Below are 14,363 nucleotides of genomic sequence, written 5' to 3'. Positions count from 1 at the left end.
TCACTCTCTCTGAGATCACAAAACTCAGGACTTCTGGTAGTTCCCTGAATATTAAAGTCTACTAAAGGCAATAGAGTGTTTTCTTATTTAGCTCCTAAACTTTAAAATAGCCTTCCTGATAGGGTTCGGGGCTCAGACATTTTAAATGCAGATTAAAGACATTATTTCTTTAGCCAGGCATATTCATAATATGTCCTACAACCGTGTGCTCCAGTAGATTTATTACACAATATTATCTAGTTCTCTTTAGTTTTAATAGTCTCTGAGGACAACAACCTCCTAATCAATACACAATTGTCAGACTGTATATGACTGTAGAAAGGACATTATTTATAATAACACTCTCTGGTGTTTATAACAATTTATAATCACACCCTCCAGTGTCACCCAAATAAGTATTAGGTTCCCTTTAGTGTCTGGTTCCTCTTAAGGTTTCTTCCTCTTCCATCTAAGAGAGTTTTCCTTGTTACTGTCACCTCAGTCTTCTCAGGGTTGTTCACTGGGGATAAATACACTTTTAAATATAATTCTAATATTAATCTTGAATCTTTGTATTAATCTTTGTGTAATTAATTTTATCTTTTTGCAATGTTTTTTAAGTTCTGTAAAACTGGTTTGAGACAATGTCCATTGTAAAAAAGCGCTACACAAATAAATTTGAATTGAACTGAAATGAATAGACATCAGTTTCTTTTGCTTTAACAATCTTATACAATGTCATGTCTGTTGACTGACCTTTTCTCAATTTATGTTTTATGAATTTCTGCTTCAGGATATCAGCCATAAGGGGAAAATTATTCTCCTGGGTCAAAGGTGCTCTATAACAAGAATAAACAGAAAAGTTTATTGTAAGAAAAGGAGGGGATAAGACAGTGTCTACAACAGGAGAAAATAAAGCTTTCTCTGATGAGATTAAGCTGAAAGGAAAAACATATCATGAAAAGTAATCTATTATAATCTATTATAACCACAATGTGTCCCTTCGGATTTCACTCTAAAATCTGTCCATGGGCCGTCTGAAAGGAGTGGGGATCTGTGCATAAGGAGGTTTATTTGGGAGGTGAAAAGTGAAAATGAAATCCCAGTTGAAAAAATGTTAAAGCAGGCAAAAGTTCAGAAAACAATATCCTTGTTTCAATATCAAACCTCCTAATCAATTTATAATTGTCGGGCTGCATATTTATAATCTCACCTTGCGGTGTCACCCAAATGAGGATGGGTTCCCTTTAGAGTCTGGTTCCTCTTAAGGTTTCTTCCTCTTCTATCTAAGGGAGTTTTTCCTTGCTACAGTCAAATCAGGCTTGCGCATTGGGGATAAATACAAACATTTAAATATGTCTAATATTAATATTGTATCTTTGTATAATATTAAACTTTTTGTACTATGTTTTTTATGTTCTGTTTAGCTGCTTTGAGACACTGCCCATTGTAATAAACTACATCATCAAAAAGGCCTAGCAGAGGATGTAATTCCTTAAAATTTCCAATTAAAGAAGTTTGGTCTGCCACAGAAGTTGTTGATGCTGTTCTACACTGCAGTCATTGAATCTGTCCTGTGCACATCCATCACCATCTGGTTTGGTGCTGCAACTAAACAGGACAGGAACAGACTGCAACGCACAGTAAAAACAACAAAAAAAAAACAAAACTGGTGCCCCCATGAAACAGGGCAGGAAAAATCACCACTGACCCTTCGCACCCTGGACATAACGTCTTTCAGCTCCTCCCTTCTGGCAGGCGCTACAGAACTTTGCTTACTAAAACTGCCAGACACAGGAACAGTTTCTTTCCCCTGTCAATCACCCTGATTAACAACTAACCATAATTATATTCCCCACTTCATATCTATAAGTACTGCATTATCAGAACCGTCAGTCATCACATCACATCACATCACATCATCCGTATATGTTACACACACTACTGCTGCTTTATATTGTACAAAACAAAATATTACACAATATTGTTATTTGCACTACCATGCACTTCTCACACTTTATGTACATAACTGATAAGTCATGTAATCATATTTAATACACATAACTGTCTATATTCTATCACATCGTATAGTTTGTATAGTATAGTGTTCATTCATTCATTTTCTACTGCTTATCCGAACTACCTCGGGTCACGGGGAGCCTGTGCCTATCTCAGGCGTCATTGGGCATCAAGGCAGGATACACCATGGACGGAGTGCCACCCCATCGCAGGGCACACACACTCTCATTCACTCCCGCAATCACACACTACGGACAATTTTCCAGAGATGCCAATGAACCCACCACGGGGAGAACATGCAAATTCCACACACACAAGGCGGAGGCAGGAATCGAACCCCAACCCTGGAGGTGTGAGGCGAACGTGCTAACCACTAAGCCACCGTGCCCCCCTAGTATAGTGTTATTTATGTCTATACTTTTGAGAGTCACAAACAGCTAGAACCAAATTCCTTGTGTGTGCCAATAAACCTGATTCTGATATATATATATATTACTATACATATTATATATATATATATATATATATATATATATATATATATACATATTATATATATATATACATACATATATACACACACATCTATATAACATTTTTTATACAGCTCGATTAGCTCTGTCTTACTACAGCTCGCCGTACAACTCGATTAGCCATGCCTTTAGAGACGTAAACACATCTCCTTCCTGCCTGCGCTGCTCGGCGGGCCGCCGGTGGGTTTGCGTTAGACACGAAAGATTTGTTGTTTTTAAACCTGTTCTGCTTCACATTAGTGAATATATCTTCACCATGGGCAAGAAGGAAGAGGAAGAGGTTATTAGGATCGCGAAGAAAATCGACAAATTGGCACAGAAGAAAAACGGGGTGAGCTGCTCTGTCATGAATGAATTTCCCAAAACAGACACAGAAGCTAACTTAGCCTAGCTAGTAGCGCGAGGGGTCTTGTCCCAAATGGCCTCCTAGTGGACATGTAGTGCACTACAACGTCATTACTCCAAACTCGGCGTAGTGCGTGTACGTAGGGAGCGTTTAGCGATTTGGGATTAGTCCTTTTTTAGAACGCGAAAATTGAAGCTAACTCTGTTAGCTTATTAACAACTTCGCTTAAACCGATTAAATAGTAACGACTTCTGTCTGACACCGAAAGATGCGATGATGGTAATAAAAATCAGCGAGTTTTCCCTTAGTTGAAATATAATCGTAAAACGTGGATATGTAACAAATTTGCGTGCAAATCTTTTATCTTATGGAGAAAAAAAAGCGAGTTAAAAACGGAGTTAAAACGTGGAAGAGCGCAGAGTAGCTAAAGTTTTCATGTGTTTACAGGATAACTAGCGACTGCGCAGTTTGGTGAATGAAGGTGACTCACCGATTCGGTTAGTTATAATGCTGTCTGATTTAACTAGCTACACTTACTTACTGTGATGCGCGAGCGCGACTAGTCAGTGAACACGAGCACTTAGCCGACTGGTTTAGCTTAACTAACTAACTAACTAACTAACTAACAAACAACAGTGGTTTGGTAGAAAAATATTCACTTCTATATTATAAGTAGTGTAACATGTCTAATATTATAGGACTGTGGAATGAAACCCATAGAAACAAACACAAATATAAATCATGTGCATCAAGATTAAAGAGAAACATAAGAACACTGAGAAGAGGGGAAAAAATTATAAAAAAAAAAAAAAAAAAAGTCAATTATTTCATTTCCCCAAATGTTTTGTATTTACTGATATACAGTAACATTTCAGATATAAACATTGGCTTCTTATATTTTGAAGGGAAATAATAAAAAAAAGATCTGGTCACGTCATCAGCGGTTTATTATCGTTTCTTCGTGATTTCTTTTATTGTAATTATTTTTGTATTTATTATTATTTGTTGCATTATCGTTCAGTCAGGGGCTTTGGATCTTCTCAAGGAACTGAAGAATGTACCCATGACGTTGGAGTTGCTTCAGGTGACGTATCATTTTACTTCACGTCGTTTTCATTTGAATTATATCAAATCACACATTTTCCACTTTTTTTTTCTTTGCTTTTACAGTCGACCAGGATCGGCATGTCTGTGAACGCAATCCGGAAGCAAAGCACAGACGAAGAGGTGACATCGCTGGCCAAATCTCTTATCAAGTCCTGGAAGAAGCTTCTGGGTAAGTGGAAGCCATGTTAGTCTCATGCTGTAGTTAAAAACTACCTTGCCTTATGTTTCACGTGTATTTCTTGTTGTTCAGATGAACCCGCTGACGGAGACAAACCCTCTGAGGAGAAAAAGAAGGAATCTGGAGTTCCAGTCATGTCACAGTCACAGGGTAGCCCTGAGCCTAGAGAGGAAAGGTATCCATAACCTTGGAGATATCGTGTTTTCATATAAGAATGCAGGCATTTGATTAGCAATTTGAGATAAATCTCCAAAACAATACAATATCTGTATTTAGTTTAAATAACGTGTATATAATAAATAATAATCACTTTACCAGACATCTGAGGAATGCAGTCGTGGCATGTGATGCTGGTCATTAGGGTCTTGTATGAAACTAGTAGATAATCTGATTTTAGGAAGTTCTAACAAAATATTGACAGATGCGATGTATAAAACAGACACCAACGAGATGTTATTGTCATCTCTTATTAGAGTCTTTAAAGGTATAATTGTCAGTGAGGCGGGGATAAAAACAGACCCAAATGCAGGATAGCATAAAAATAAACTGGTTTAATAAATAAAAACCACAAAACAGGAACAAAGACACGACAAGACGTGACACGAGACGACGAGGATTCCGCGCTGCCATAGGCAACACGGCATGGCTAAATAAACAAGACAACTAACACATGAGTAACAGGTGTGCAGAGACGGGGAGGAGTAAACAAGGGCGGAGCAGACACGTGACACAAAACAAACAAATGCACATGGCCAAAAGTCCGGGCTGGATCCTGACAATAATATTGACAACAAACCATTTTGCTCAACTGAGTGACAACCAGATTCAAAATAACTAAACATTTTGCAAATTATTAAAAAAGCAATTGTGAATAACAGGCTGTGTTGTGTTTTGAACATTAAATGTTTATCTCTCTATATGATATACTTTACTATGTATAAAATTTGCCTCTGTGTGGAACTTTAGAAAAATGATCTGTTTTCTGGGTATTTAACTTGCACTCTCTCCTCTTTCTGGGCTGAAATCCAGTTCCAGCAGTAATTCAAGCAGTAAGAGCGAAGCTGTTGACATGTTGCCCACCAGCCACATGTCCACCTTCCCTCGAGCACCAGGAACGTCTGACTCGGTGCGCGTTAAGTGCAGAGAAATGCTGTCCAGCGCTCTGCAGACTGGAGGCAAGTTCTCATTACACACACATTCTCATTCTCGACTTAAGCATGAACTTTAGCAGCCATTTTTTAATTATTTTGTAGTAATACATCTGATGATAAGGACTGATTAGAATAAATTTGAGCTCTTACTTTGCAGCTAAAACAACCAAATAATTTTTTTGAAATGAAGATGAAGTAAAGTAGATTTGACATTGTAGTTAAATTTGGAGGGTTAAGGCCCATAGTTCACTTAGAAATTGCTCGTATTGCCAAAGTCAGAATGTTTTATGATAGAAGCGTGTAAGTATGTAGTGTAGTTGTGGATTTGGGCGTTCAAGTTGTGTTTTCTTACTCGTTAGATGACCATATCACCATCGGTGCCGACTGTGATGAACTCGGAGCCCAGATTGAGGAATATATCCTTTGAGGATCACGAGACTGAGGCAGGTCTCTGTGTACTGTATGTGTTTGTGTCTTTTCCTACATATGATGTCATGATATTTCAAGCAGATCCTTGACCAAACTGCACGCATCTTCCTGGAGTTCAAGAACACCGACATGAAGTATAAGAATCGTGTCCGAAGCCGAATTTCAAACCTTAAGGATATGAAGAACCCCAACTTAAGGAGGAACGTTCTTTGCGGAAACGTGCCTCCAGATCGCATAGCCAAGATGACTGCAGAGGTGAGAGCAAAATAACCAAATCTATCTTGCTTTCTCGATAGAAATGTCTGAGCCTGTTCTCAGAGCAGTATTAGCGCTTTTTCACTGGAAAACTCTGCTGGTGATTGCGTGGGCCGAATTTACCTTTCCTGCCCAGGTGGCATGTGAGCTGAGCTGGGATGGATTAGAGAGCAGTCCCTCCAGGGTCTTATGGAGGTTTTTTGTGACTCTCATTGCCAAAAATCTATTTTGCTGCAGCTTGTCTTTTAAACTGCTTCCAGTGAAGACACAAATTTGAATATGATTGAATTCTATATTGAATTCTATGAAGTTTGTATTCAAACATCTGTGTTGTTTTTCTGTCTAAATAATAAAGTATTGTTGTGCTTAAACTTGGTTTAAATAACCCCGGTTAAAAAACCCCATAAACTTACATATCGTCGCTGTCGGGCGGAAACCTCGTATGTCCAAATTTGGTCAGTTTTATATTTTTTCACATATCGATGCTATTGGTCAGTCCCCACGTGGGTCTGTTATTTTTACAAGTTATTAACCAATCTAAAGTCTTGAAAATAGCTTGAGCGCAAACCTCATAACTCCATTGGACACTTCAACTGTCCACCTCTTCCTCACTCCGCGGGAGAGCTTTGCGGCATATTTCTCCTTAATAAGAGTCGCAACGAATCAACACGTCTTCTGAGGTAAATGTCTTCAAAACACTGGGCTCCAAGAAAAAAAATCTTGATTTCCTGAAAAATAATGATTTTGGAGATACGAGGATTCCGCCCGACAGCGACGATATAATCATAAACTCCAGCACAACTTCACCAACTTTCAGTGGCAGTCTTTTTGTTAATGGACATCCTCACACAAACGTGGCTCAGATACAGATACAGTCCTGTGGTGGTGTTTTGTTTTTTGTTTTGGAGGTGGGTGAGTTGCTCTGTGTTGCACTGTCCTGCTGATAAATGCTGTTTGTATTTTATTTTGGTTGAAAGCATGACTTGTATGATTGCGTGTGTGTGTGTGTACTCTGACAGGAAATGGCCAGTGATGAGCTTAAGGAGATGCGCAAAAATATGACCAAAGAAGCTATCAGGGACCACCAAATGGCCAAGACTGGAGGAACCTCGACTGACCTGTTCACCTGCGGGAGATGCAAAAAGAACAAGTGCACCTACACACAGGTACGTTTACAAACACATTCCACTGCTCTTTGTCATCTAATGATATTTTTCACGTCCTCGCAGAAGGAAGAGCTCCACAACAACTAATAGCTTTTGAGAATTTAAATACTGTAGGTCGAACAGTTCCTCAACAATCTGAATGATACAGGCGAAGGTTCGAGGTGGACAGATTACAGTTTGTCATGTTCAGTGCACTAAAGCAGACGTTTCCAAAACCTGTACCTTGGCTTAGTGCTGACCTGCAGTTTTCCATCAGAGCTGTTGGAGCATGAGGTTTCTTTCAGGGAAGAGGATAAAGACTGCTTTTTAACATAGGACAGTATACAATATGACCAGAGACAGACATAACATTCCTTTTTGGACTGATAACGTTGGAAAGATTGTATTTTTCTAGTTGAACGCGTACAAGCGCCACCACAAAGCCATAATTTACGAGGGAATCGCTGGATTTTCTTCGAGCCATGTGTTTCTGAGCGAGGGGTGTGTCAGTGAGAAAACAGTGGGGTCAGTGGTTACAGTGTCTGTAGCTGATGGTAAATTTGTTGAAATTGAATGTTTACTAGTCTCAGAAGCTGATTTCAGGCTTTTCTTTTATTTATAATCAACTAATCGCCAGCACAAAATACAAGAGCATAACATATCAAACATAAAGTTTCCAGTGGCTTCAGAAATCGATAAAAAACTTCTAAAAGCAAAACACACTCTACGCACATTCTTTCTTCTTTTTTTTTCTATTTTCTAGAAGTAGAATTAAAAAACCCTGCTGTATTTTTTTTTATATACTAGTTAAGTACAAGAAGGTACACTTTCATCTTCCATCCAAAGTGACTTGAAAGCACCAGACATCATAAATACGACTTCCCATCTCTGCCCAAATATCAGACTGGGTCACACAGTAATGCTGTCATCAAATATTCATCATTTTCCAGGAAATATAAACTTAAATTCGAAAATTATAAGAGGGATATTTGCATAACATTTTGTTTCACTTTATTACTAAAGTCCACTGGCACCTTTCATGTTCTTTAGAATGCCAATGAATTTCTACCTGCACCTCAAGAAGCACTTCATCTTCAGAAACGATGGATATCCTAAATGTAGAAACCTCACGCCACATTATTTCACCAACAGAAGCAAAAGTGAAAACAATACAGAGTTTCAGAGTTTAAGGGCAGCGTTTGCATAAACATAGTGTGGTGTTTGATCTAAGCAAATTCTAGGCAAAAAAAAAAAAAGTGACTTAGCATACACCTCTGTCGATCGGTGTTTTGGGAATATTCCAAGTCTACTAGAGAGGATATGACAACCAGACAAACACACACTGTTGCATTTAGCATGTGTTTTTGTTTGAACTGTCCACCGTCTATGGAGACTAATTCAGGACTGATATGTGGATCATAAACCTAATCATGTGAACAGACGTTATACTTGCATTGACCTGACAAAATGACCAGTTACTTAAAGGTGGAGTGCACGATGTTTGAGAAATGCTTCAGAAAACTGAGCCGTCAAACAAAACAAATATGTAGCCAATGAGCAGAAAGGGGCGTGTCTTGTCAATATATGGCGGAGAGAGTGTTCAGTGCGCAGTGCGGTTAGGGGCGTGTTTGTTTTTGATTTATAGAGCACGATCTGTTGCTGTTTACACTTTTTGTCTTTATGCAGACATCTTAAGCTGAGACATGTTTACAATTTTCCCTCAGGTTCAGACTAGAAGCGCTGACGAGCCCATGACCACATTTGTCTTCTGTAATGAATGCGGCAATAGATGGAAGGTGAGATTTCTCTTATTATTTATTTGCTGTTTTCACCTTCACCTTTTCGAAGCTTCATTCTGGTTCATCCTGGATTTATTTATTTTTTTTCCTCGCAGTTCTGCTGAAGAAGGAGCGGATGTCATCAGCGCAGCGAAGTGGCTATATTTCTGGACCATCACTTCGTACCATCAGCCAATAGGAACGTTTAGGTTTTTTGGCCTCCAACGTATTACGGCGGCTACGGACACCATCAATGTTTTTTATCATTGTTTTGGTGTGGATCAAAACAATGTCCTGTGTTTTAACTTGACGTATAGCTAGGCTCAGCCGTTGGACTATGATCAGTGTCTGTTTGTTTATTTGTTTGTTTGTTTTTATTTTCCTCCCCTTTAACATCAGGTTTTTATATGTAGTTTAATGGAGGTATTTTTGACAACATTCACATGTAGAAAGTTTTACCTTGCTCTAAAGGATTTACCAGTAGTTAGGCTATCTAATTTTCCTAGAAAGTTTCATTCAATACATAAAAAACTATTAAGGATTTTAAAATTGGAATTTCGCTTTTCTGTTAGCCTGACACATTTTGAAAATAAGCTTGACGTAAGAAGACCCTTTCCACTTTTATTCATATTTATATGCATGATTGGCAAATTTCTACTGTGTACATTTTTTTCTTTTCAGGAGTAAAACATTTTTAAAAGACTTACAATCGGTGTTTATATATTTAGTGCATCTGCACATTTAATCTCATTGTTTTTCTCACACTGCACGGGTTTTTAACCCCGGATGTTTCACACTTCACACACAGAAATCGAACAGCGTGCGTCTCATATCGCATGAAAACCAGGATGTAACAACACTTAACAAAAACCACTCTAGCCTCAGGTGGCACTGAACAAGAAGTTTGCACCTTTAGAAACAGGGTAATAAAAAAGATTAGAATGCTGTGAAAAATTAGACATCACACCTCTCCTTGTTGTCACTCACTGATGCAAAAGAGTCAGACAAGCCACTCTTTAAACCGGGTACAAACCGTATTTATCACAATCATGCTTGTTGAAAAGATGCAAATAAGAAGGTTGAGCAATGAACAGTGTGAACCGTCAGATTACGAATATCCAATATTAACTGCTCAAAGTATGAGCAGTGTATGTGAAACCCTGGATTAAATGTTTCAGGCTGAATTAAATGTTTTTACTCTTCATGAAGCCCTTCGTGAAAATTACAAACGCAGAGCAGTTTGTTTCTCCTGGATGCAGAGTCGACGCCCCGTTCTGGTTTACGGCTCAGTCCTAACGTGGATCAACTATTCTCTAAGCTTGTAAACCTCCCCTTCAGTCTGCTCTGTGTCTGTGCTCACTTTTATACAGGCTAATAAGCATCCTCTGATGATCTCCAAACACTACCTTGGTGGCTGATGCAGACATTTGGTTACACCCACAGTTTCAAACTTAGAACAGCTCCAGCAACAGCTAGAAGCATCAAATAAACTTTATCCAAGCTTTGCATTAAGCACATGATCCTTAGTGGCACTCATAAGCGTATATACGTACATCTTACTGGAATTTTCTCCATTCTATAATTGAACTATAAGTTGGTAACATGCTTGCCAAGTGTCTGAAGGAAGTTATAACCTGAATGCTTTTGAACTTGCAATTTAGATTGGTGCTGATTAAGCAGACAGTAGTTTATGCAAATCACCAGTTTCTTATTATTATTCTTCCATTCTCTACACATTTATTCTACTGGGTTGAAGACTCAGGGCTCAATCAAACACTATGGACAAATTAAAGATGCCTACAATACATCTTTGCACTAGGAAGGAAAGCCCTGAGGCACATTTAAAACTTTACACACAGAAGAGGTGGGAATCAAATCCCTGACCCTGAAGGTTTGAGGCAAATGTGCTAACCACCAAGCTACATGTTTTAAATTCTACATTTATATTTTTGGTGAACACACAGGATGCTAGTGGAGAGAGCATAGCAATGAGGTGGTGTGAGGGAACATAAGAAGGTTGAAAAGGTACTTGGCTACATTCTGGATCATTTGTAGGGGTTGAATGGTGCTCAGAGGCAGATCTGCCAGGATCGACTTCAGGAATCCAGTGATCCAGGGACTAAACAAACACCTGAGTGGCCTGTGTGGAGAGAAAGGGACAAATCCTTCTGATATTGTAAAGGAGAAATCGTGTTAGACTTGCAATGTGAAAGGAAAAGGACTATTCAATGTTCAAATCAAATCAAATTTTATTTGTCACATACACATACATACAGGGTACGACATGCAGTGAAATGCTTTTTGCGTCTGTCTGGTATATAAGCATGAAAAGGAATGCAATTTGGGATAAAAAAAATAAACCAAAACCAAAAGGAGATAGATAAATAAAAAAGTATAAACTATATAAAAATTGTATAAAATATGAAAATATATGTGGAAAAATAATGTATATACATATACGCGGATGCTTTTTTTTAATGATTGTCTTTAAAGTGTCCATGTGCAGTATGGTGTGTGTATAAAGTGTATAAAGTGGCACTGTGCTGTGAAAGTCCAGAGTTAAAGTGACAGTCCAGAGTTAAAGTGTCATAGTGCAAAAAAGGTGTGCAGAAAAACAGTGGTGATGGAGATGGAGAGGTTCAGTATTAGATCCTGGGTGTTTCCTGGTTTAGACTCCGAATGGCCTGCGGGAAGAAGCTTCTCCTCTTTCTCTCTGTGTTTGCTTTCAAGGAGCGAAAGTGTTTCCCTGGATGCAACAAAGAAAGGAGTCCATTCTTGGGATGGCTGAGATCCATTACAATCTTCCTGGCTTTTGTCCAGCATCGCGTGCTGTAGATGTCCTGCAGGTCAGGGAGCTCAGTGTGGATGGAATGTTCAGCTGACTGCACCACCCTCGCCTATCCTGCATGGTGCTGTTCCCAAACCAGGAAGTGATGCTACCCGTCAGGACGCTCTCAATGGTGCAGGTGTAGAAAGTCTTTAGCACCTGAGCATCTCGGGTGGTACAGACGCTGCCGGGCCTTCTTCACCAGGGTGTTGATGTGACAGGACCAAGACAGGTCCTGTGTGATGTGAACACCCAGGTACCGGAAACTGTCCACTCTCTCCACTGGAGTCCTGCTGATGTTTAGCGGTTGGTATGACCGCGCCTGCTTTAGGCTGAAGTTCATTATCAACTCCTTAGTCTTGCTGATGTTCAGGAGAAGATTGTTCTCCTAGCACCATCTCTCCAGGTTTTTAGTCTCCTGTAGGTAGGCCATCTCATTGTTGTTGGAGATCAGGCCCATCACAACAGTGTTGTCAGCAAACTTGATGATGGTGGTGGAGTTGGAAGTGGCCACACAGTCATAAGTGTACAGTGAGTACAGCGGGGGCTCAGAACACAACACTGGGGAGCTTCAGTGCTGAGGGTGAGGGTGGATGAGGTGTGTTTGCCCACCCGTACGGCTTGTGGTCTGTCTGTCAGGAAGTTGGAGATCCATTGACACAGCAGCAGGCTGAGTCCCAGGACCTCCAACTTAGAGGTGAGCGTGGAGGGAATTATGGTGTTAAACACTGAAATGTAGTCCACAAACTGCATTTTTGCATAATTCCCTTTTCTGCAGTCCAGGTGGCTCATTGTGGTGTGGAGAAGATGAGCAATGGCGTCCTCAGTAGAGCAGTTCTGTCGTTACGCGAACTGTAGTGGATCCAGTGTGTCTGGTACTGAAGCAGTGATGAAGTCTCTGACCAGTCTCTCGAAGCACTTCATCACTACTGAGGTCAGAGTTACAGGGCGGTAGTCGTTGAGGCAGGCGGGCTTGGGTTTCTTCGGGACAGGAACTATGGTGGACTGTTTGAAGCATGAGGGAACAACAGACTGTGAGAGGTTGAATATCTCAGTGTACCGGTGCTAGCTGGTCAGCGCAGGCTTTCAGAACCCAAGCGCAGGCTTTCAGAACCCGAAATGGTTCATAGTTAACTCAATGTTCATGGTTAACTCAATGGTCCAGGCAGTGGGATCAACATGGGAGCATTCTGGAAGTCTTCAGTGTCAGCACCAGTGTCCAGTGTTTCCAGTGTCAGCACTGAACAGTGTCCAGTATCAGCAGTGTTCAGTGTCTCCAGTGTCAGCACTGACCAGTGTGTCCAGTGTCAGCACTGACCAGTGTCCAGTGTCTACAGTGTCAGCACTGACCAGTGTCTCAATTGTCAGCACTGACCAGTGTCCAGTGTCCCCATTATCAGCATTGACCAGTGTCCAGTGTCTCCAGTGTCAGCACTGACCAGTCTCTCCATTGTCAGCACTGACCAGTGTCTCCATTGTCAGCACTGACCAGTGTCTCCAGTGTCAGCACTGATCAGTGTCCAGTGTCTCCAGTGTCAACACTGACCAGTGTCCAGTGTCTTCTGTGTCAGCACTGACCAGTGTTCAGTGTCTCCAGTGTCAGCACTGAGCATTGTCCACTGTCTCCAGTGTCTGCACTGACCTGTGTTCAGTGTCTCCATTGTCAGCACTGACCAGTGTCTCCAGTGTCAGCACTGATCAGTGTCCAGTGTCTCCAGTGTCAGCACTGACCTGTGTTCAGTGTCTCCATTGTCAGCACTGACCAGTGCCCAGTGTCTCCATTGTCAGCACTGACCAGTGTGTCCAGTGTCAGCACTGACCAGTGTCCAGTGTCTACAGTGTCAGCACTGACCAGTGTCTCCATTGTCAGCACTGACCAGTGTCCAGTGTCTTCTGTGTCAGCACTGACCAGTGTTCAGTGTCTCCAGTGTCAGCACTGAGCATTGTCCAGTGTCTCCAGTGTCAGCACTGACCAATGTCCAGTGTCTCCAGTGTCAGCAATGACCAGTGTTTACTGTCTCTAATGTCAGCACTGACCAGTGTCCAGTGTCTCCAGTGTCAGCAAAGACCAGTGTTCAGTGTCAGCACTGACCAGTGTCCAGTGTCTCCATTGTCAGCATTGACCAGTGTCCAGTGTCTCCAGTTTCAGCACTGACCAGTGTCTCCAGTGTCAGCACTGACCAGTGTCCTGTGTCTCCAGTGTCAGCACTGACCAGTGTCCTGTGTCTCCATTGTCAGCACTGACCAGTGTCTCCAGTGTCAGCACTGACCAGTGTCCTGTGTCTCCAGTGTCAGCACTGACCAGTGTCTTGTGTCTCCATTGTCAGCACTGACCAGTGTCCTGTGTCTCCAGTGTCAGCAATGACCAGTGTTTACTGTCTCTAATGTCAGCACTGACCAGTGTCCAGTGTCTCCAGTGTCAGCAAAGACCAGTGTTCAGTGTCAGCACTGACCAGTGTCCAGTGTCTCCATTGTCAGCATTGACCAGTGTCCAGTGTCTCCAGTTTCAGCACTGACCAGTGTCAGCACTGACCAGTGTCTCCAGTGTCAGCACTGACCAGTGTCCTGTGTCTCCAGTGTCAGCACTGACCAGTGTCCTGTGTCTCCATTGTCAGC

At 41.0% G+C, this 14,363-nt stretch overlaps 1 protein-coding gene across 1 annotated transcript; it reads left to right on the top strand.

Annotated features, from left to right (window-relative positions):
- Window positions 1–2,651: 2,651 nt before the first annotated feature.
- Window positions 2,652–9,629, top strand: tcea1 (transcription elongation factor A (SII), 1). The gene is made up of 10 exons (XM_060874149.1): window positions 2,652–2,862; window positions 3,899–3,961; window positions 4,048–4,153; window positions 4,235–4,337; window positions 5,192–5,337; window positions 5,673–5,729; window positions 5,843–5,997; window positions 7,017–7,163; window positions 8,867–8,938; window positions 9,037–9,629. Exons 1-10 carry the CDS (start codon window positions 2,788–2,790, stop codon window positions 9,043–9,045), a joined length of 933 nt encoding a protein of 310 aa, XP_060730132.1. The 5' UTR covers window positions 2,652–2,787; the 3' UTR covers window positions 9,046–9,629.
- The last annotated feature ends 4,734 nt before the right edge of the window (window positions 9,630–14,363 follow it).

The sequence above is a fragment of the Tachysurus vachellii genome, chromosome 7 (assembly GCF_030014155.1).
Source record: "Tachysurus vachellii isolate PV-2020 chromosome 7, HZAU_Pvac_v1, whole genome shotgun sequence".
Taxonomy (NCBI): Eukaryota; Metazoa; Chordata; class Actinopteri; order Siluriformes; family Bagridae; genus Tachysurus; species Tachysurus vachellii.
The sequence above is the reverse complement of the archived record's forward strand: the minus strand, read 5'-3'. Positions and strand labels throughout refer to the sequence as shown.